Source organism: Pelodiscus sinensis, chromosome 7 (assembly GCF_049634645.1).
Source record: "Pelodiscus sinensis isolate JC-2024 chromosome 7, ASM4963464v1, whole genome shotgun sequence".
In the NCBI taxonomy this organism is placed as follows: domain Eukaryota; kingdom Metazoa; phylum Chordata; order Testudines; family Trionychidae; genus Pelodiscus; species Pelodiscus sinensis.
Window position 1 is genome coordinate 19,107,010 of NC_134717.1, and position 24,464 is coordinate 19,131,473.

At 42.6% G+C, this 24,464-nt stretch overlaps 1 protein-coding gene across 6 annotated transcripts in view; it reads left to right on the forward strand.

Moving 5' to 3' along the window:
* Positions 1 to 24,464, forward strand: part of HNMT (histamine N-methyltransferase) — a 99,073-nt gene that overhangs the window by 403 nt on the left and 74,206 nt on the right. For 2 of the 6 annotated variants that reach the window (XM_025181642.2, XM_006117043.4), the window contains exons 2-6: positions 2,271 to 2,383; positions 3,926 to 4,049; positions 5,126 to 5,272; positions 10,573 to 10,625; positions 20,417 to 20,524. In XM_025181642.2, coding sequence (XP_025037427.1) covers positions 5,136 to 5,272; positions 10,573 to 10,625; positions 20,417 to 20,524 — 298 coding nt within the window. In that variant the 5' untranslated portion in view covers positions 2,271 to 2,383; positions 3,926 to 4,049; positions 5,126 to 5,135. Of the gene's footprint in view, positions 1 to 2,270; positions 2,384 to 3,920; positions 4,050 to 5,063; positions 5,273 to 10,572; positions 10,626 to 20,416; positions 20,525 to 24,464 lie in introns of all 6 variants that reach the window. The other 4 variants (XM_075933307.1, XM_006117044.4, XM_025181641.2 and 1 more) reach the window with 4 other exon arrangements.

Sequence of the window (24,464 nt, forward strand, 5' to 3'; positions counted from 1 at the left end):
TTTAAAGTAACATCAATTACATTCACGTAAATGAGACTCAGGGCCAGAGTTTACAAAAACCAATTAAACATGTTCAGGATAATTTTTGATGATCAGTTAGTGTGACTTGTCCAAATGAGCATTGTTATCATTAGTGGTCTGTTTTATAGAATTGATTTCTTCTTCTTCTTTCCCTACTTGTAAGCTAACGGATTGCAGATCAAAATGCAATCAATCAGTAAAATGAACGAGATAAATTCCTTAAGCTGCATCTCATCTGAAATGAATTTATTCTGTTCTTATCACTGTGTATGTACAAATTAAATCACAGCAACTAGTATGGTTATTAAACAAATAAAAAACCTTGACTATTTAGATGCTAAACCATTAAAAGATTAACAACTGTAGTCTATTTTTAAATGAGTGAATGTTGTAAAATGTTTTAATGCCAAAGGGTATGCACCTCTGTTATTTCATTTACACTACAGAATAGGCTGTTGGACCGAGCAAAGGAATGTGTAAACATGGAATGTACCACTCTTTCTTATGGGGGGTATTCAGGGTGTTTCATAACGTATGGACATTCAAATATTACTTTGCTTTCTTACTAACGTATCGAGTTCTGACAACATTTTAATGTGTCTATTTTGAAATCTTTCCTAGTTTTCTGATTTGGTTGGAGGATTTCAGTGCTGAGCCTCTAAGAAAGAAAATAATTGTCAGTGAAACTGATCCATTTGTGAGTCCGTATGTCTGGATATGTGGCACACTGAACAGTTTTATAGTTCCCAGTGCGTAAATGCATTTTATTCTGCATTTATTCGCTGCAAATTTCACTTGAGTGCACCAAATACATACTGAATTGTTGGCCTGAGGGCTGGTAATTCATATAATAGAGTCAATTTAGCTTCAATTTGTTAGTCTGTCTTTCTAATACATAGGCAAGATTACAGCTCTTATCTAACAAAAACAGGCTCATTAAAATAATCCCCAGCAACATTGAACAGAGACTAGGTGCTTCACAGCTGTAATTTTATTATGTGAGGGCCAGATTTTGGAGCCCCTATTCACACCTGTGACCCCTTAAACACATGATCAGACCTTTTGTTTTCTGTGAGACTGAATAAGGTCACGTCAACACAGCACATCGACACAGCTACGTCAATTGCGTAGCTTAAGTTGAAATAGCTTATTTCAGCTTTTGGCCCTGTCTACACAGCAGGAAGTCGAAGAAAGAACACAGCATAGACATGCTCTTTGTTATTTCAGAATAATGTCAGTTATTCTGAAAAAATGCTGCTGTGTAGACATACTGTTAGTGCTGACCAGGGCTAGGTCCAAACTACATCCCTCTGTTAGCAGAGGGATGTAAATGAAGCACTTCAAAAGTGCAAATGAAGCGGGGATTTAAATATCCTGTGTTTCATTTGTAGAATCGCATCATGGTACTGTTTCGAACAAGCACCATTTCGAAACTGAAACCTCAGTTTAGACGGAATACTTTCAGGAGTATAGGATCTTTCGAAAGGTGCCCCGTTGTCGAATAAAAGTGTCTAAACTGTGGTTTCAGTTTCAAAATAGCGTTTGTTTGAAACAGCACCATGATGCAATTATGCAAATGACGCACGGAATATTTAAATCCCTGCTTCATTTTCACTTTCAAAGTGCTTCAATTACATCCCTCTGCCGACAGAGGGGTGTAGTTTAGAAGTAGCCCAGGGTGAGTAAGAGCTCCACAGTATTGTCCTGACTATACTTATTTAACGGTTTTCTCTGAATACTATTGGGGTACTTGAAAGATTCAAGAGCCATTTCAGATGGATTGAGCTATTTGTCCTGTGTCTAGGTAACTTCCATGTGCAGGGACAAATTCTTAGACCCTGAGAAAAACTCAGTTACTTTCAACAGTTTCTGGTGTCACTGATCCATATGCGTGTCTTTAACTGAGATCAGAATCTAGCCCAAAATACTTTACCCACCTAGGTATGCTGAACGTATAGTCATTGGTGGAGTTGGTCCAGCTCTTACACAACTGACAGACTTGTTACCTCAAATACACTTACCTTGCCCTATGCAAGATGCAAGGGCATCATTTCCAAAAATAAGTGCAAAATGTTGTGATGAATCTGACATAGGTGAATGAATGTAGCCATAGGGTAGTAGGAAGAAGATCTTTTGTCCAGAGTGGGTTGGTGAGGTAAAGGGTCTTGAGGTGAACTGGACTTGAAGGAGACTAGAGCATGAAGAGTTGGGCAGCTGTCTGAATTTTTGCATTTTGTTTTCTAAATTAGCTACCAGTCAAGCGGAAGTGCAGCAGAAACTATGTGGGAACCACCATTTCAGCATGGATAAACAGAACCCAGAGATGCCCATACAACAGATGTGAACATTAAGTATCCTGAAGGTCATTTGCGCAATTATTACTGGTGGAGGAATGGACCAAGAGCTGTCAGCCAGGGTTTTAGGCCTTTGGACTTTCTCCGAAGGTTTAAAACTATCCCAAAGACTACATTATGATTGTTAATTTAAACTGTTTAAGCTAATTATCCTAAGGAATTTGGGATCTAATTAACCATCCTTTCATTTGAGCGGTTTGCCTGAATGCTTATTGTGGGGGACCAAAAAATGGCTGAATGGGCCTTGCAGTTTAAGTACCATAAATGTTTGTTCACTATTTCTGAAAGAGTGCCTGTCCCACAACACCTGTGAAACCCTATCATTACTGTCCAATCAGAATGGTAGCTTTTTACAGTTACTGGGGTCTAGTGAACATGGCTCTCCAAGCTATCAGACATGGAGAGTCAAGACCTTTGTCTGTTTTCTCCATGGCTTGCTAGGGACTGTCAGTGAATACAGTTTATGGTGATGGTCTTTACTAGTCCATTGGGGACTGAAGTGAGACCAACAAGCCTATTTCACCTCAACCATTCAACAGCAATAACACATCCAAATATATATTGAAATTTCAAGACAGGCCTCAGTTGTGGGGAGCTGGCAGCTTTGGGGATACCAAGTGAAGTTAATAATATTTTTTGAAAGAAGCCCCATTGTCTGTGGCAATTGCTGGTTTACCCAGGGAACAACAATTTAGCATTCCAAGAAAAATCTGGATATATTTAAAAACTGGCTTCTATTCCTGTTGATGAACTAGAGGTAGGCACTGAATGAGGCCAGAAAGGGTGACGTGGCAAACCCCAAGAGAAAACCACAAACAGAGCAATAGGGAGAGCGTCTGCCTTCTCTCTGGTGAAGTACTGGGGCTGTGAAGGTACTATAAAGGGCCAGGGACAATTCACCACTGCAAATTCACAGCATGGTGCCACTGCAAGCACAGAAACAGATCCATGGTCTTTAAGATAAGGGAGTGGAGAGAAATCTGGCCCATAAATTCCAGCAGGGCAGGGTTGGGGTTCCTATTCTTTAGAGTGCAAACCACTCGAAAGCTCTCCACAGGGTGCCAGATCAACAGCACTGGGGAACAGGGTGGAGCAATCTCCCCTTAGACGTGCTCTGCTGGACACTTCCCTTCCAAAATACCCTCAGATCACAGCGGCACAAGTTGCTATAGACCACTTATGCAGAAACAACATAGGTTTCTCTGTGCTGTGGGATCTTCCTGTGGAAGTTCCAGGCTTGCTCCCGGCCACCCAGCTCCTGGAGACAAGTAGTACATCACTCCTCTCTGATGTGTGCTCCAGCAGCTTTGAGAACAAAATGGCTGATGAACTGCCAAAAATACAGTCTGGGGAAATGTAATAGCACAGCACCCTGAAAAGAAGAGAATCCCAGTTTCACAGCACATTCACTAGCTGAACCTCTAACTTCATCCAACAAAGATTTACTTAATACAAATTCTGCTAACACCCTGCAGATCGGCGGGCCCAACACATAGAAACACCCAGCTTAAAACTCTGCATTTTGCTTTTCCCTTTTATGCTGAGTGAAGGTAACAGAGTCTACTCTGTTGAAGCCCATGGGCTGCTATAGTGGTTGCATGGCAACCAAGTCCAGGAAATACGGCACTGAAGCTCTTCAGCTGGCTGCTCTCATTCTAGAGCTCATAAGACAAGGTGGGTAACTGATTTGACTTTGTTTAACTGTTCTGTTTGGGGGGAATTCAGCTCAGGGAATTAGAGAAAGGTTTAAACAACATGTAGGCAAATGACTCCACAGCCGGATAATGGAGCAAAGAATTGCGGGCCAACTGGAAAAAGGGTCAAGCATCTATTCGGTTCCATTTGATCACAGACATAAACCTATTCATCCTGTGTATTTTGCCATAATATTCCCCACCACACAAAGGAGCAGAAGAGGAGCAAGAAAGCAATATATATTAGTTAAAACATAGAACTAAGGTCTCAATTCCTACATTTTCCACTGACTCTCTGTGTGACTTTGCCAGGTCCTCTTTTTATGTGTCTCCATTTTTTCAGTTGTAAAATGGGGTTAAAACTACTTGCTCTGTTAGTAGCTCATATGATTTTTGTGAGACTTAATTAACCAATGTTTGAATAAAAGATGCTACATAAATAAAATGTTGTTTATTAGATTGTTGTACTTTTCACTAATCTATCTGTAAAAATACTGCTACTCAGAGGCATCTATAAAAATACCAAATGGTAGAAAGCAAGAAATAACAACTCCTAGATTCTCTGGGAATTTATACCTTGCTTCCTTACAATCTCCACATTCAAATACTATTATTTAGATACTTACCCTGCCTTGCAAGTATCCTGTGTAGATTTTAATTGAATCCTAAACCACTACTGTGATAAAATGGTGACATTTTGTCAATGGAGACTATGCATGATTTGTAACTGTTACTCAAACCTGAACCAGGCTGATTATTGTAGAATAGTGTCATGCACTTCGTAAGGGAAGCTCCTGGCATAGTACTGTTTCTAATCAAAAACCACAGGCCAAAGGTCTCCGAACAAAGTCCAGCAATAAGGTAGTTATACTGATTATACAAGCAAGCACATTGTCAGTGTTCATACAAGATACCGCACTGGTATGGCATTCTGAAGCAGTCACATGTTGAGGAACTTTTAACTGTAGTCTTTGTGTGTTTGATTTATTACTAGGCTGAAGAAAGTAAAAAAAAGGGGAGGAAAAAATCTACCCCATTTTTTCGTGTATTCCACAGAAAACCAAATATGGCATCTTCTATGAGGAGCTTGCTCTCCGACCACAGCCGATATGTGGAATCTTTTCGTCTGTTCCTTGAGAACTCGACGGAGCACCAATGTATGCTGGAATTCATTGACAGGAAGCTGCCGGGCATAATATCGAGGTAACAGAGTTAGATGTTTTATCAGAAGGACAAACCCTTGATACAATTCTGCACAAGTGATGAATGCATGCTTTGGACTGGGCTTGCAAGGGCTACCTGAGAGTTATAGAATGCCCCCTTTTTTCCCTCCTCCCCCTCTGTAGATCTTTGATAGTGTTTCAGTTAAAGATTTCATTGAGACACTCCAGTAAAAGGTCTCTCTTTGGGTGCATCTACATAGCACCCTTACCTCAAAATAAGCTAAGCAATTTGCACTGTGCAAATTGCATCATTGCTTATTTCGAAGTGATTTCTAAATAAAGTGTTATTCCAAAATGACCCCTCGTGGAACGAAGGTCGTAGGGATGCCAGAATAGCGCTGTTTCAAAATAACACTCTGCTTTAAAGATGCAGAATAGCTATTTTGGTATACTTCCGGTATCCCAAAATAGTTCCACAATGTAGACATAGACTTTGTGATGGCATCTGACTAGCATGGAAATAGATTTAATTATTTTATTGTATGCAAATATACCTTAGATTTAATAAACCCTAATGTATAAAAAGGAGATTAACAAACTGCATAGGATTTTAATTATTTTATTTAAAGTTTTATACTTTAAAAAAGCAACATTTTCACTGTAATTTAACATTCTTTCTGGCTTTCATACAATCCATCTACTCGTCAAATAACCCTACCGACCACATTCCTTTTGTGGGGAGGAGTAATTGCCTCACTATTTGGACAGATCAGTGTGTTTTCCTGGAGTAGGGGTCTGGACATGAGAAGACCTAAGGTGAAATCCTGAATACATGGAAATCAATAGGAGCAGGATTTTTAGCCCTGGTTTATGTTTCCATCTTGGCCTTGTAATTGGATTTCAAACAAGTTAATCTCTCTGGGTGCTTCAGTTTCCCCATCTGTAAAATATAAATATTTTTACAAAGTACTTTAAACACTAAAAGTGCTTTTATATTATACATGCAAAAGGCAGCTGGTTGAAATTTTTCCAGCAGAAGTTTTCAGTTCTCTTGACTCAGCATTTTCCAGTGGAAATGTTCCACAGAAATGTGTTGATTCCATCAACTTTCCTGCCAATCTGCTCAATTCCCTGGCTTCCTGGCTGCCTGCCTGGCACAGAGGGGTACCCGCACTTGCCAGCAGGCTGGCTTCCCAGCTGTTCAAGCAGGCCAAGGAGCTGGAAACCCCAACAACCCATGCAGTGGGCAGCTGGCAAGTCCAGGAAGTGAGAATGTTTTGTTGTTTCTGGAACAATTCTTTTGGAATTTCAGTTCCAGGAAAAAAAACTAGTTTTCATCCTGATTTTGGAAATCTCATTTTCAAAACCTCAAAATTCTTCACGGGGTAGAAGTTCCATTTCCTGGCCAGGCTCTGATTCTCAAAGTTCATTCTCCTGCAGACAGAAGGAATGGCAGGGATCATGCTTCAGGACCATTTTGGTTGTCAGCCCTCTGGCCCATAACCCAAGAGACAAGAGTGCTGTTATGATGGTTCTCAGGGTACACAGGGCTGTGACTCACGTTCTTACCCGCTTTCCCCCCACCTCCCTCTCAGTGACAGCTTCCTAACATTACCATCCTTCTAGCCACTCAAGTGCTCTTATCTGGGCTATGCCTGCCCTTACATGTTTCCTTGCAGGGTAACAATATGTGCGCACTTAGACCCAGAGCCCTTTTAAAGCTCCCCCTGTTATATCCAGGCCTACTCACTGGCTACTCACAAAAATACCAGGTCTGCTGTCCCCCATGAATCACATACACACCAGGCTGTAAGATTCAGCTCTTGTCCTGAACTTGTAATACCATGTCAGTTAGGTATATTTTTAGTGTAAACAAGAACAAGTTTATTCTCAAAGATTCAAGTGATAAGGAGTAAAATATTAGAAACAAAACATTATATGTAAAACAATCATAATAGGTTTTCTAGAAACTAATAGATTAAACTCCTGTTAAAGAAGTTTTCCTTCAGGGTCTTTTGCCGCTTTACAAGCAAGGTTAGCTGAAATCCTTTTTTCATGAATGTGAACACACTGCCTATTCACTTCCAGGATGAGAGACTTCTTTGCCTGTTTATACTGCCAAATTCAGTATCTGGCTTCCAGTGCTTGTTATTCTGTGTGCTGCTTCCCTGTTTGCTTCACATCTCTTGGTGGGCATCCTACCAGACTTGATTTCCATACTGGCAGAGAGAGAAAGAGAGAGGTGAATAAACATTTCTTATTGGACAGAAGGCCTGTTTTTTCACCTCAACTGATACTCTCATACTTTCCTAGGGTATGTCTACACTACAGTGCTATTTCGAATAAACTTAATTCGAAATAGTTCATTTGAATTAAGCTAATTCGAATTAATGCATGTACACACAAAAACTATTTTGAAATAGCATTTTGTTATTTCGAAATGGTGCGTCCACACTGAGTGGACCCTGAACCGAAGTTAAGGCTGGCCAGAACCAGTGCCAGCAGGGCATCATATTAGGACTTAGTGTGTGGGGCTGCTGCCTGAGGCTAACTGAGCTTCATGCTTAAAGGGACCCTACCCCCACTATGGACAGACAGTTCTCAGGGTTCCCTGCTTCCTTGTCTACCTTGATGAGGGACAGCAAAGCAGTCCTGTCTTGGAGTGCCCTGAGTGCCCGCACTTGGGACACTACAGTTCTCGGCCACATGGAGCCAGAGCTGCCTTTGGGCATGCCGGTGCATATCGGTGCACTTGCTGCAGGCTGCCATCCCGGGGGGTCCATTGGGGGGCTGTCAGGATCCAGGAGGCCCTGCGGGAGAGAATCCACCCCAAGAGCCCTCAGAGACACCCTGGTCCTCCCCACCGGGGGCTTGTGCCCCATTCCACCCTCACGTCCTTCCACTTACCCCTCCCTAACTCTCCTTCCTGATGTCAAACAAAAGACACGTATGTTCAAAAATAGAAACTGGGTTTATTGAACAAAACTGGGGGGAGGGAATGAACCTTTGGGGAGACTGGGGAAAGAAGGTGGGAGAAGGGAAGAGAGAGGGTGGGAGAGGGGAGGGGGAAACCTGGGAAGAGGGAGCTGGAAGGGGGAAGCAAGGGGAAGAAAGGGAAAGGGAAGCTCAGGGCCCAGGGTTGGGGGTCTCACCGGACCAACTTGATTTTCATGCAAACCTACTCCTGGGTTTGCATGTGGCCTTTGGTGACCAGGCTGGCAGCAATCCTGCCATAGACGGTCTGTCTAGTGCAGAGATCATGGACATTGGGGGCATCTCCCCCAAACCTGAATAAGGTCCATGATCTCCACCCTGGTCCTGGAAGGCGCCCACCTTCTCTGGCCCCTGGCAAGCTCCTGGGAGCTTGCAGACTGCTCCTGGGGAGTGGTGAAGGGTTGGTTGCCAGTGGCTTGCGGGCTCATGTTTTGGGGCTACTGGGTCAGGGGCCCCGGTGTTCACTGCTGACTCTGGGCTGGCAGGCTTGGAGCTGGCACAGGCACTGTGGCCAGAGTCTACACCTTTTATGGCTCCGGGGCTGGGGGAGAGGAGTTTTCCTGGTTGTGCCCAGAGTGGCCACCAGGGCTCCCTGGGAAGGGCTGGAGGCCCCCTATTTCGAATTAAGTGTCTACACAGCACTTAATTTGAAAAAGCTATTTCGAATTTGGCGTTACTGCTCGTAGAATGAGGTTTAACTTTGCAGTGTAGACATATCCATAGAGAGTCTAAGACTCTATCTTCAGTGTGTATCTTTATACACAACTCCTTGCATAGTATTTGTTTGTACATTTAGCAATGATGACAATGACCAAAGTGACCCACCTTACATTTCAGACCTCACAGACATTCCCCATTGAACCAGAATGTACATGTCAGGATCAATATTCTGCAGTGACTCCCTCACTAGGTGTCATTAAAGGGTTCTTAGGTCACACCTCCCCTCTTACAATGCAGTAGGATCAGCCACATAGCTCTAAAAAGAGGTAAAACCCTGGTCCTCTTGATGTAATTGATTCCTCACTGATTTTAACACAGAAAGAATGTCACCCCTGTATATTAATAACCTCCTTCTAGCTAATGTAAAAGGTGTACTGCTTTATTATTTTACATCTCTCTGCAGCATTTATCACTGCAGATCATTCTCTGCTCTGCCGCCTTCTCTCTTGGTGGCTCTGAATCTGCTGGTTTCTTGTGCCTCGGTTTCCCATCTGTAAAACTGTGCCATCAGTTTCCCAGTAGACCATCTGTAAAACTGACCGCCTTCGTAAAGGGCTTTGAAAGCTAGAGATAAAAAATACCATACAAGATTTAGGTATTAGTATTTTTATTCAGTGGATTTACACAAGTATAAATGGAAGCAGAACATAGACCTGTGTGTATATGTGCTTTGTTTACATACAATAAAACAAAGCTCATGCTCTGAATAACTCGTACACCAGAGCTGTGATCTGATGGAATCAAGTGCAATTCAACATATACATAAACAGATATTCTGATATCCATATTATGTGTCTGTTGAGAAAGTTTTGCATAAATTTGAGGACATACTCCCCTTTAAGCACAGGTTGGACTGCCGTGGTCCAGCACCCTTGGGACCAGCCAGTCCTAAACAAGGAAATTTGCTGGACCAGCAGAGGTTCCCTGTCACCAGCCTCCCAGGCACCTGCTGACTCTGCTTCTGGCCCGAGCCAGCCCCCACTGCCTTCAGCAGGCTGTGCTGGCCAATTCCCCTGCTATGGGGCTCTCCCCATACTGTGGGACTCCCCACGCTGCCTGAGCCCCCTGCCATGCTCCTGGCTGCACTGCTGGTGGCTCGTACAGAGCTGCTCCCTGTAGCGATGTGGTACCAGCAGAACCCTAAGTTCTCCCTAAGTAGCACATTCCTACAGGGAGCAGCTCTATATAAACCACCGGAGGTCTTCGCACCATGGGACTCCCTGCACCACCTGAGCCCCTCCCGTGGGACTCCTGGCTGCACCACCAGAGCTCCTTTCACTGGTAGACCCTCTGCCGTGGAGCGCCGTATGCCACCAGAGTCCCCTGCTGCAGGGCTCCCCGCCACAACACGTGATTCCCCGCACCACCTGAGCCCTCTGGTGCTGAGTTCCCAGTGTTGCCTGAGCCCCATTGATGGATGGATGAATGACTGATTAAACAGAGGGCATAGATCCTTAGCCTGACTCTATGCCTGCCATGTACATTTCTGGCTCTATATTAGTATAAAGACACACATTATCTGTGTACAGTTTCATTGTGGGGTGTGAGAGTGACTTGCTAAGGGTGTTGAATCTGTTCACTATTGAATATGTAGCCTAAAATATGCAAACCTATTTTTGTTTTCAGCATCGGAAAAGGAAAATCTGCGATCAATATTCTAAGTGTAGGTGGAGGTTCAGGTACTGTAAAACCTTGCTGCTTTCAATATATTTATTTTTCCTGTGGGTGGCAAATGACCAATAAGAATCAGCACTGTGGGTGGGAGGACCATTCCTTGAAAAATAGGTTCAGATCCAAACTTGGCTCACTAGTAGATACAAGCCTGATGATCTTGGCCACTGTCCACAAAGCAAAAGTATTTTGCAGCTGCCAGTCTGTACTCAGAATAAATCCACAGGAATAGCAGAGCATATAAACAGGCTTATCAAAGTTATCTTCATAAAGCAATCTATAGCAACTGGCTGATTACTCAGCTCAAAGAGTGTTACTACTTAGGGTACATCTAAACTACACCCCTCTGTTGGCAGAGGGATATAAATTAGACATATCAAAAGTGCAAATGAAGCTGGGATTTAAGTATCCTGCATTTCATTTGCATAATGGCGGCTGCCGCTTTTTTTTGAAAAGGGGCTTTTAGGGAAAAACCCGGCAGTTTAGACGGGGCATTTTTGTCAGAAATACCCCATTTTGAAAGATCCTGTACTTCTCATTGAGGATCCTGTACTCCTTGGACTACAAGTCTCTTTCGAAAAAGTCTTTTACGAAAGACACTTTCAAAAAAGCCTCTTTTGAAAAAGAGCGTCTAGACTACAAGCAGATTTTTCGAAAAAGGGAGCCGCTTTTTTGAAAAAGAGTCTAGACACTGTCTTTCAAAAAAGGCATAGTTTGCCTTCAATAGCACCTTTTTTCGAAAGAACATGGCTGCAGTCTGGACGCAAGTGAAGTTTTTTCGAAAAAAGGCTAATTTAAAAAAAAAAAACCTGTAATCTAGACACAACCCTTTTTGAGGAGTACAGGATCTTTCGAAATGGGGCATTTCTGTCAAAAATGCCCCGTCTAAACTGCCAGTTTTTTTCTAAAAGCCCCGTTTTAAAAAAAAGTGGCAGCCACCATTATGCAAATGAAGCACGAGATATTTAAATCCCAGCTTCATTTGCGCTTTCGATGTGTCTAATTTACATCCCTTTGCTGTCAGAGGGGTGTAGTTTAGACACGGCCTTTGAGACCTGTTCCTGCTCACCTTTACTCACTTGAATAATGGCTTGTCAGTATGCAGGGAAATCCTCTGCAGCCCAAATTGTCCCTTTACACACTGCCACCCCCATTCCCATTCCACCCGTGGATCTTCACAGAGCCCTGCAGAGATTCTGTGAGACTGAGGAGTGAAGGGAGACTATGTTCCAGTTGAATTAGCCCCTGCACTCCCCAAATTCTAAGGGCCTGGCCTCACCACTCAGTGTAAAGCAGAACTCTTGTTGATTGGCTGAGTAAGGAGTGAATACAAAGCAAGCAAGGATTTGAGATTGAGCTCTATGCCTGCCATATACATCTATGGTTCTGGCAGGTACTAATTAGTATTTTTAGATAAGAAGAGAAAGGGAAAAGGAAAGAAACCAACTCTGTAAATTCTCTTACTCTTCTGTATCTCGTCCACCTTCATAAACATAATGGGGGACAGTGTTTGATCCTAGCATGTGTACCCATACCTAGTATATGTGTCTAAGCATTGTACCAGAAACTGCCTCCTGCCCCCTTGGGTGTCTCTCAAAAGAAATCTCTCCCTGAGCTCCTTCTGTGGCTCTATTCTCTACTCAGGACTATGCCTAGCTGGCTGAAGTTAGCCCAGAGTGTTGACACCCCAAAACCATTTCACATTGCTGTCCTAGCTACCCTAATTTTTTAATCTTGCCAAGCTCATAAAATCCCATGAACCTGCGCATAAATTTGTCTCTCCTGTAATGCATTCAGTTTTACTGTACTTCTGTGCACTACCTACACATGACTCATACTTTCCAGATCTTTAAGTGACAGGGACTGAGCGGATCACAAGTAAAAATAAACAGACCTATTCCTTCCTGATACATAAACACCCCTGCATATGAATCCTTTGTTTCCATGTCACATTACATTACAAGTTCATATGAATGGGCACTGACTATGCTCACCAAAAAGATTGGTTCTGAAGAATCCCTTTGCTTTAAAAGTTATAACCACATCCACATGCATCTTTGAATCCCCATTTGCTGATGGGATATTGTGGCAGGGCCAGACACCCTGAGCTGGGTCACACAAGGTTTTTTCCCCATCATTCCACACTATTGTTGCAACCAATACTGATCCACTAGTGGTAGTGATACTAAGGGTTTGTCAAGGTATTGAGAGCCACCATCTTTTCAGCCACTGTGGTTTCTTGCTGTACTGGGTGGTATTGAAAACATGAAGGTACATATGTAGATAAATAGTGCTAATGGAATAGGGAATAACCTTCCTATATGACATAATACCTCCTAAATACTGCTTACGTAAGTCTCCTCCCTTAATATTCACGCCCCATAGTTGTAGTCTTCCCATTAAACTCTATTATATCAATATCTTTATAGAAAGCCTTAATGTAATTTAAATGCTTTAGTCATGTCATGTCAATCTTTCCTTATAAGTAAGACTAACCATGTGAAAACACCAAGGGTATGTCTACACTACAAAGTTAATTCGAACTAACAGACATTAGTTCGAATTAACTTTGATAGGCGCTACACATACAAACCGCTAGTTCGAACTTAATTTGAACTAGCGGAGCGCTTAATTCGAACTAGGTAAACCTCATTCCACGAGGACTAACGCCTAGTTCGAATTAAGCAGTTCGAATTAAGGGCTGTGTAGCCACTTAATTCGAACTAGTGGGAGGCTAGCCCTCCCCAGCTTTCCCTGGTGACCACTCTGGGCACCACCAGAGAAACTCGTCTGCCCCCCTCCCGGCCCCGGAGCCCTTAAAGGGGCACAGGCTGGCTACGGTGCCTGTGCCAGGTGCAAGCCTGCCAGCACACAGCCAGCAGACCCTGCACCTGGCACGGCTTGAGCCAGCCACCCGCTACCACCCAGCCCTCCCCCTCTTCCCGGGACCAGGCTGGCGGCTCCCAGGAGCCTGCCCGGGTCCGCAAGAGGCGGGCGCCCACCTGGTCTAGTGCAGACATCGTGGACCTCATCCACGACCTCCGCACTAGGCACAGGAAAGTAGCCGTCTAGGGCAGGATAGCTGCCAGCCTGGCCACCCAGGAGCAGGTTTGCATGAAAATCAGGGTGGTCCAGTGAGACCCCTGACCCTGAGCCCTGAGCTTAGAATGTCCGTACTGGGTCAGACCAAAGGTCTATCTAGCCCAGTAGCCTGTCTGCCGACAGCGGCCAACACTAGGGACCCTGGAAGGGATGGACCAAAACAATGACCAAGCCATTTGACTTGTGCCATCCATCTCCAGTCTTCCACAAACAGAGGCCAGGGGCACCATTTCTACCCCCTGGCTAATACCACTCCATGGACCCAGCCTCCATGAATTTATCTAACTTCTCTTTAAACTCTGTTCTAGTTGTAGCCTTCACAGCCTCCTGCAGCAAGGAGTTCTACAGGTTGACTATTTGCTTTGTGAAGAAGAACTTTCTGTTATTAGTTTGAAGCCTGCTACCCATTCATTTCATTTGGTGTCCTCTAGTCCTTCTTTATGGGAACTAATGAAGAACTTTTCTTTATGCACCCTTTCCACGCCACTCATGCTTTTATAGACCTCTGTCATATCCCCCCTCAGTCTCCTCTTTTCTAAGCTGAAAAGTCCCAGTCTCTTTAGCCTCTCTTCATATGGGACCTGTTCCAAACCCCTGATCATTTTAGCTGCCCTCCCCTCTCCCACCCTCTCTCTTCCCCTCTCCCACCTCCTTTTCCCAGTCTCCCCGAGTTTTGTTCAATAAAGAGAGTTTCCATTTTTGAACACACGTGTGCTTTTGTACATCAGGAAGGGGGGCTAGGGAGGGGTAAGTGGAAGGAGGTGAGGGAGGAATGGGGTACGAGCCCCCAATGGGGAGGGCTGGAGTGGCTCTGCGGGCTCCTCGGAGTGGAAACTCTCCTGAAGCCCCTTGATTGACCCCCCTCCGGATTGCAGCCTGCACTAGTTCGAATTAGCTTAGTTCGAATTAACTAATTCGAATTAAGTTAGTTCATATTAGTGCTGTAGTGTTGACATGCCCCAAGTTACTAGTTATTACCTACACAGGGAGATAGAGATGGGGCTTTTATTTCTAATGCCAGGTGTACACTTACCCAGAGATCCATGCTCTGGATATCGATGTTCCAGGGTTCGATTTAGCAAGTCTAGTAAGGACATCCATGGGGTCACAAGGAATAAGGGAAGATGATGGGAGAGTCATCCCTCCCACAATGAGAATGACGCAGATATTTGACTTAAGATAAGTCAACTCCAGCTGCGCTATTCTTGTAGCTGGACTTACGTATCATAAGTCAACTTTCTGCTCGAGGGTAGACCTGGATAAAACAAGGGGGATTTTTTTTGCCAAAAAGAGTCTTGTTTCTCACAGGATCATTTCAGTCAGTTAATGGGGCACATAACCATCTCATCAGGGTGACGCAGCTCAGTGTGACAGACAGGGTTTCAATAAAGAGGCAATTGTTCATTTGACCATAACTGAAAATCTTGGACTCTCATTGGCCCTGAGAATGGATTAAAATCATATGCTACACTCAAGAAAACTCATTCACTCAGCTACAGTTGTACTTTAAGAATAAGTTGATTTCTGGTTTGCTGAGATTTCATTCTCCTCCTTCTCCCTCCCACTTTTCTGGAGTGTTTGTGAACCAATAAGGAAGATTCAGCTGTTCATTATTTTAATGGGCTTGCACCATTTTCATTTATAAGTATGCTGTAGCCTGAGTCTGAGGTCCATATTCAGACCAGTATGAAACTATAACCCCCCCACCATCAGAGTTCAGGAAAGATTGTGCTTCCTGGGGACTCGTCCCTTCCTGGGATCTCCAACATGCAATGGAGTACGATTGTTACTGGTCCTTGGTGCAGAAAGTACAGGTGAGAAGATGATTCCATGCACTCATCCTGTTTCTCTCATCTCTTGTGCACTCCCACTAAGGCCAGCCATTCAATATAACTGTTCAGGCCCATTATGCCAGATGATCGAGAAAATCTGCTGTTGACTACAGCTAATGTCTTATTAAGTTTCCGCTTCCGTGCACAACTTCCTAATATTGCTGTACCTGTAAAAAACATAAAAGGCATCAACTGTGCTGTAAACTATCCCTTTATTTAAATTTTTAATTAGAAACTTGATGGTGAACATTGTGATAGCCTTTAAAAGGTAATTGTATTAGAGAGTTTCAATACTTCCAATAGACTAATTGCCAAATTGTTGATAATGCAAGCTGCCACATATTTGACTATAAAATGCCTCAGGACACCTGTTTGCAAATAAAAGAACTAACTAAAGTTAATTAAGGCTGTAGATAAAGTCATGGCTGAAAGTTTTTGTTTGTGTGTTAGTCTGTTTGTTTCAAAACAATGTAAGGTCCGTGTGGCCATGGCAGAGTGGAAATGAATATGTTAACTAATCAAAATATGGACAGGTAAAATGCAGACTCTTCTTTTACTGAGACCGGCACAGCCTTTCCAAAGGTATAATTCATTGTACATAAATTTGATACAGAAAATGGATTCTGTAGTAGTTAACAATTCCATGTTCTCAGATTTTCCCACAGCAGACTGTGAACAAATTAATTTGTTCTGATCTTCAATAAAAAGCAACTTTTGTGGTAACAGCAAAACCACAGCTATTTGTTCCTTCTGAAATTCTGTTTCTCTTTCTTGAAAGAACATGAATGCCAGGTAAACATTTGTTTTTAAAAAGATACAGTAAAACTCCAATAGTCCGGCATCCAATAGTCTGGCACTCCTGATAGTCCGGCATCAAAATGGCAAGAGCCTAGTGAGTGAGCTTCAGCAAAAAATGAGTCACAAGGCAACAGCGGCAGCAGCTGAACTGAGCAAAAAGGGTAAAAAAGGCTTAAAAAAACTAAACCATTACAGTATACTGTATACAGTATGTACAATAAAAAGGGTTAAAAACACTTTATATACAGTATATAATGTATACAGTATGGCTACGTCTACACTGGCATGATTTTCCGGCAATGCTTTTAACGGAAAAGTTTTCCATTAAAAGCATTTTCGGAAAAGCGCGTCTAGATTGGCAGGACGATTTTCTGGAAAAGCACTTTTTCCGGAAAAGCGTCCGTGGCCAATCTAGACGCGCTTTTCCGCAAAAAAGCCGCGATCGTCATTTTCGCGTTCAGGATTTTTTTGCGGAAAACACTACAGTGCTGTCTACACTGGTCCTTTTCCGGAACAATTTTCCGGAAAAAGACTTTTGCCCGAACGGGAGCAGCATAGTTATTCCGGAATAGCACTGATGATTTTACATTAGATCGTCAGTGCTTTTCCGGAAATTCAAGCGGCCAGTGTAGACAGCTGGCAAGTTTTTCCGGAAAAGCGGCTGATTTTCTGGAATAACTTGCCAGTGTAGACCCAGCCTGTATATATAACCAGCTTATAGTACCTCCTGATAGTCCGGCATATCTGATAATCTGGCACCACCTAGATCCCATAGGTTCTGGATTATCGGAAGGCTACTGTACTTAGTTCTGAAAAGATTAAACGGTTCCTCATGTTTCTATGTACCTTTAATAGGGTCTCACTCACACACGAGTAATAGTGCAAGTTTTCATAGAATCATGGAATACTAGAACTGAAAGGGACTTCGTGAGGTCATCAAGTCCAGTCCCCTACCCTCATGGCAGGACCAAATACTGTCTAGACCATCCCTGATAGACATTTATCTAACCTGCTCTTAAATATCTCCAGAGATGGGGATTCCACAACCTCCCTGGGCAATTTTTTCCAGTGTTTAACCACTCTGACAGTTAGAATTTTTTCCTAATGTCCAACCTAAACCTCCCTTGCTGCAGTTTAAGCCCATTGCTTCTTGTTCTAGCCTCAGAGGCCAAGATGAACAAGTTTTCTCCCTCCTCCTTATGACACCCTTTTAGATACCTGAAAACAGCTATAATGTCCCCCCTCAGTCTTCTCTTTTTAAACTAAACAAACCCAATTCCTTCAGCCTTCCCTCATAGGTCATGTTCTCTAGACCTTTAATCATTCTCGTTGCTCTTCTCTGGACCCTCTCCAATCTTTCTTGAAATGCGGTGCCCAGAACTGGACGCAATACTCCAATTGAGGCCTAACCAGAGCAGAGTAGAGCGGAAGAATGTCTTGCTCACAACACACCTGTTAATACATCCCAGAATCATGTTTGCTTTCTTTGCAACAGCATCACACTGCTGACTCATATTTAACTTGTGGTCCACTATAACCCCTAGATCCCTTTCTGCCATACTCCTTCCCAGACCGTCGCTTCCCATTCTGTATGTGTGAAACTGATTGTTCCTTCCTAAGTGGAGCACTTTGCATTTGTCTTTATTAAACTTCATCCTATTTCTGTCAGACCATTTCTCCAGGTCATTTCTCCAGGTCATTTGTCCAGGTCATTTTGAATTATGACCCTATCCTCCAGATTAGTCGCAATCCCTCCCAATTTAGTATCATCTGCAAACTTAATAAGGGTACTTTCTATACCAATATCTAAATCGTTGATGAAGATATTGAACAGAACCGGTCCCAAAACAGACCCCTGTGGAACCGTACTTGTTATGCCTTTCCAGCAGGATTGTGAACCATTAATAACTACTCTCTGAGTACGGTTATCCAGACAGTTATGCACCCACCTTATAGTAGCCCCATCTAAGTTGTATTTACCTAGTTTATTGATAAGAATATCATGCGAGACCGTATCAAACACCTTACTAAAGTCTAGGTATACCACATCTACCGCTTCTCCCTTATCCACAAGACTTGTTATCCTACTAAAGAAAGCTATCAGTTTGGTTTGACATGATTTGTTCTTTACAAATCCATGCTGCTTGGTCCCTATCACCTTGCCACTTTCCAAGTGTTTACAGATGATTTCCTGAATTACCTGCTCCATTATCTTCCCTGGCACAAAAGTTAAAGTAACTGGTCTATAGTTTGTGTATACTTACAAACTGTAGAGGCAATAGTAGGACTGGAAACAAGACCTGGATTTCTTCATATCTTCAGTGGTATGAGAAGAAGGATGGTCTAGGGATTAGGACACTAGACTGGGACATAGTGACCTGAATTCAGTTCCCTATTCTTTTGCCAATTTCCTGTGTGACCTTAGACAATTCAGTGCCTCAGATCCCAATCTGTAAAATGGGCATAATAATACTTTCCTACCTCACAGCGTGTCATGAGATTAGATAAAATGAAGCATGGATAATGGGAATCCTAAGTACTACGTGTTCAAAAACTAACAAAAAACAACAATCCAAGCTGGTGGGGAGGAGGGCAGGGAATGAGCATGGGAAGAGGACATTCTAAAATACATTTGTATCTCTTCAACTTACCAGTTCACCACAGATACCCATTTTTGCCTAAGTACAGTGAAAGCTTTGTCAACGAGTATTGCCCCAAAACACAATACCTCCGCCTCTTCAGGGGTGCACACCTGAATCCCACCTGTCCAGCTGGCTGTTGCAGGGCTTCTGACAGCTAGCACTACCAGCTGATGCAATAGCAGGTGCCTATTTCTCCCTCAGCCTGCCTTGAACTGCTGGGAGCCAGACCTGCTGGTAGCAGGAGGAAGCAGAGCAATAAGCTCTGTTATCCAGTACATTCAATTAACTGGCAAGCCCCATTCCTCATGAGTGCCAGATAACAAAGCTTTCATTGCACATTAATGCTTCTTGACTCCACTTACCCAGTTGGAAGTCCATTGCAAATATTCACCACCCTTCCATAAATTCTTCTTGCATACATTCCATTATCTTCTATCTCATCCCATAGTTCTACTCTTGTCAACAAAATTACACTTTAACATAATTTAAATACTTCAGTCTTGTCTTTTTTTCATGACTAAGTTCAGCTGCTCCATAGAAATAAGACCCTCTATTTAATTGTTCATTTTAGTTTTCCTCTGTTTTCACTCTGTCTACCACAATGGAATGGTTATACAAATAAGGTGACCAACACTGGACACTAAAACTCTACAGCCAGTACAGTTCAAACAATGCCTTTATAAAGTATTCAGCGCAGTGTTCTTGGATTCCTTTGCCATGCAAACTAACATCCTATTTTGTTGCTTTCCTGCTGCTATATATTGGGCTAGGAATTTATATGTTAGGTCTAACAATAAAATCACTACAGCAGATTTGAATGATCCCTTGTGTATAGAGAGTCAGTGCTGTTACATTTGCTTTACACGGTAAACACATACACACAATATTCAGCTTAGTCAGTCACAGAAAGAGCAAAGCACTTTAAGCACCAAAAAAGAAAATGGAGATTTACTTCAGCTTTCAAATTAATCTTATTTTTTCTTTGCTCCTCATGTGTCTCATTAGCCAATTAACCTTTGGGACAAAATCCTCCTAATTTACTCTCCAAATTAAAACATAAAAGACTTTGTAAATAGCCTTGTGAAATGCAAATGGAGGAATGTTGTGATGGCTTTGGGACTTGCTAGTAGGATACACAGGTTCTTACTTCTGGTTCATTGGATTGACACCAGCCTGAGTTAGTATTGACTAGAAATGCCCTAGATTTGCAGTGTGGATCCAGAGCTAGACCCAATATGTGGAAGCCTACACTGTGTGAACTTGTGTGATACCTGTCCAGTACATAAACAGTGGATTTAATCACCAAGGTAGTTGATCTGAGACCTATATTAAAGTTAGGGATTTGGGGAAGGATGATTGCTAGTAGAATGCTCACATTTATCCTTGAGCTAATCTTTTTTATTGTGTCTCATATTTGTGTCCCAGGTGAAATTGACCTTCAGATTCTCTCAAAAGTACAGGCCAAATATCCAGGAGTTGCCATTAACAATGAGGTGATAGAACCAAGCAATGAACAAATCCTCAGCTACAAAGGTATCTGAACTAGCAAATGCATTTAACAAAGTTGACTACGGGCTAGCATGTTATCTTTATATGGCTTTTTGTTCCAGTTTCACCTTAAAAAGAGAAAAAATGTTTCTATATTCATTTAAGATTGTTAATTTGTCAGCTATATTGCAGGCTCCTGCCTTCTTAGCAGTGTCTTAGGAACTGATCCTGCAAAGAGCTCTGCATGAAGAAACCCTATAACTACACAGATGCCTTTGCAATATCCCACTCTTATGATACGTCTAGACTACATGGTTCCGTCGATGGAGCCATGTAGATTTGTTTGTTCGGCAAAGGGAAATGAAGCCGCGATTTAAATAATCGCGGCTTCATTTAAATTTAAATGGCTGCCCCGCTCTGCCGATCAGCTGTTTGTCGGCAGATCAAGGCAGTCTGGACTCTCCCCTGTCGACATGAAAGCCCTTTATCGACCTCCCCGGTAAGCCTCATCCTATGAGACATAACGGGGAGGTCGATAAAGGGCTTTCAGGTCAGTGTGGGAGCGTCTAGACTAGCGCGCTGAGCCGACAAACAGCTGATCAGCTGTTTGTCGGCTCAGCGCGGCAGCCATTTAAATTTAAATGAAGCCGCGATTATTTAAATAATCGCGGCTTCATTTCCCTCTGCCGATCAGCCTAATCTACATGGCTCCATCGGTGGAGCCATGTAGTTTAGACACACCCTTATCACAGTTTTTATCAGTATGTACGTTGTTATAATGTTGTCTGGAGTCACATCACCTTAAATTGTTAAGTGGTCAGATTTCATAAACTAGACAAGGTCCAGTGACTGGATGGGAAAGCTGTAAATAAAACCTTGACGTTTTAGAAGGCGTTTGTGATTTAGTGATATGGTGCTCTTTCCTAAGACGGTACTGACTCAGTGTCCCAGAATGGCATTGAGGGGTCTTCTTAAGGTTGTGTTTAATAATAATGCCAAGAATTATTTAAGTGATTTGCAAATATTAACTAACTAACCCTTATAATACGCTATGGAATTAAGTATAGTCCTTACAAATTAGATAGCTGAGGCATGGAGACTATTTAGCTTGCCCAACACACAGAGGTGGTGTACAAGGTGGAATTCAAAATATCTTTGCTTAGAACATCCCTCTATCCATAAGCCCCAGAACTTCGTTGATTGTTTTGTGAAAAAATGCCCTGGCATGCCTAATACAGTGTGAGTATTTAGCTTTTGTACCTGGCCAAGTTTAAATTAAATTATTTCATTTTGATTTCCAATCTTAATCAGTTATGTACAGTCAAACAACTACTGGGTTCCATCCATAGGTGGCTATACATATTTTGCTAATGGGTGAACCAGTTCCTACATATGGATTGCACGCATTTGGGAGAAGAGACGGCCAGCTTTGCACCACATGGGTGCAGACTGCTACCAGATCAAAATGTGTAAGTGACTACCCAAACTGTAAGGCAGTGGAGAATCAGGCTCTGCGTCTTCCTCATAGAGAATGCTGGAATGTGTAGGATGCCCTCAAAGAAGACACGGTTTTCTTCCATCTAAAAAGGCTAACATTGAATATGACTGTCTCGCTGCTGTTAAAACCCACAGCTGGCCTGTGCCAACTGACTTGCGCTTGTTGGATTTGGGCTACACAACTGTCTAATTGCAGTGTAGATGTTTGAACTCGGGTTGGAGCCTGGATTTTAGGACCTACAAGTTGGGAAAATCCCAGAGATTGAGCTGGAACTTAAGCCCAAATATCAACACTGCAATTAAACCTTAACCTAAGCCTGAGCCTGGTGAGCCTGAATCAGCTGGCCTGGGCCAGCCATAAGTGCCAATTGCAATGTAGATATACCCTTAGGCTACGTCTAGACTGGCCCCTTCTCCGGAAGAGGCATGCAAAGCAGGCAAGTCAGAATAGGGTAATCCGCGGGGGATTTAAATATCCCCCGTGGGATTTAAATAAACATGGCCGCCGCTTTTTTTCCGGCTTGGGGAAAAGCCGGAAAAGAGCATCTAGACTGGCGCGATCCTCCGGAATAAAGCCCTTTTCCGGAGGATCTCTTATTCCTAACTTGCAAGTAGGAATAAGAGATCCTCCGGAAAAGGGCTTTATTCGGGAGGATCGCACCAGTCTAGATGCTCTTTTCCGGCTTTTCCCCAAGCCGGAAAAAAAGCGGCGGCCATGTTTATTTAAATCCCGCGGGGGATATTTAAATCCCCCGCGGATTTCCCTATTCTGACTTGCCTGCTTTGCATGCCTCTTCTGGAGAAGGGGCCAGTCTAGACGTAGCCTTAGAGGACATCTTTAAAAATACAGCATTCCTAACATGAAAGAACTTGGAGAGAAAGTGGATGAGATAATACTTTTTATTGAACCACCTTCTGTTGGTTAAGAGAGACAGACAAGCAGGTGACCTGAAGAAGCACTCAGGAGATGCTCCAAAAGTTTGTCTCTCTCAACAACAAAAGTTGATCCAACAAAAAATGATATCACTTCAGCTATCTTGTCTCTAATATCTTGGGACCAACACAACTACAACAATGCTGCATACAGAAACTTGTGCAGTCTGAAATGCTCTCCAGGAAATCCTAGAGACATCGCCATTATTTACCTCAGTGAGTAAGTTCATCACCTGGAGAAACCTCAAGACACTTGCAGGAAGCACACCATTTTTTCACTAGCTGGCTCTATCACCAACAGCTTTCTGTTCATTATAAAAAGTAGTGTATAGTACATGTAAGGACATAAGCACAAAATATAGTGGATAGGCAACCTTTAGTAAAAAATAGTCTATCTTAGAGCTGTAGTGCAAGCTTACCCATTAACTATTAGCTTGCCCAGAGTTAGACTAGTGATGGTTGAACAGTGAATGATTGGACAGTTTGCTTTGGGTATGCATCCAATAGTTCTGATCCTTCTGTCAACTCTCATAACTGTCTGAATTTTTGGGAGAAGCACAGTGCATAAGACGGCTTTCATGTAATTTTTGTGTATTTTGTGACCATTTCTAATCTCTAGCCAGTTAACTGGCTGTATAATCATCTTTGGGGCACTTTTACAGGAAAGGTAATAAGGAAAAAATTAGTTGTTACATTTATGCTTAAAATTCTTAAATTAAAAATGAAATTCTAAACTGGATTTCTAACTAAAATTCTGTTGATTTATAAGGGATAACCATTTACACAACACATATTAACCTAGGTTTTTAGCTTTATTCTCTCTTCCTGGAGAATTGGTAATGCACTCTGTTTGGTAATTCAGAAGTCACAACCTTGTCTGCTATTCATTCTCTGGGATAGACAAGTTAGTCCTCTAAATTAATCCACATGAGTCCATTACCCTAGATGAACTTGTGTCTTTGCTGTGATTCCAAGTAAGTCTCCACCTAGATTGCAATGACTGACAGTCCCTCTGTGGAGGAATTCTAGAGTGGCTACTTTCTGAGTTTGCTTATCAGTATACAACCATTGAACATTGTGGGTCTGATTCTAGTTTACACATTAAAGGTCCTTTGTACTGCCAAGAACCTTGTATGTCCAGCTTCAGTTCAAGCTACAAGAATTGTTCTCTCTTCTGAAACCAAGAAGAGGACCCTAGCAGAGAACTGCCATGCAAATCTGGGATAAACTAGGAAACGAATCAATAGAACTTTGCAGAACTGCTAAAGGGAATGTTTGGGTTTCAGATGAATTTTTAGGTGGAGACTTCTATTTTATCCAAACCAGTTTGACTTTTCTGGATTTTTACATAAAGGAACTACACTGTCTGGGTTAGCCAGTAATCCAGTTTTGTTAATGTCTCCTTGCAGATTGTCTAGTTATGAAATTGAACCAGATTGTACCAGATTTGTGATGGTGATAGGGATTGCTGCCAGATGGTTGATGAGTTTAAAATAGCAAATTAGATTTGAACTGTGGGCATGGAGGCCAATAACTGGTAAATGGAAGAGACAGA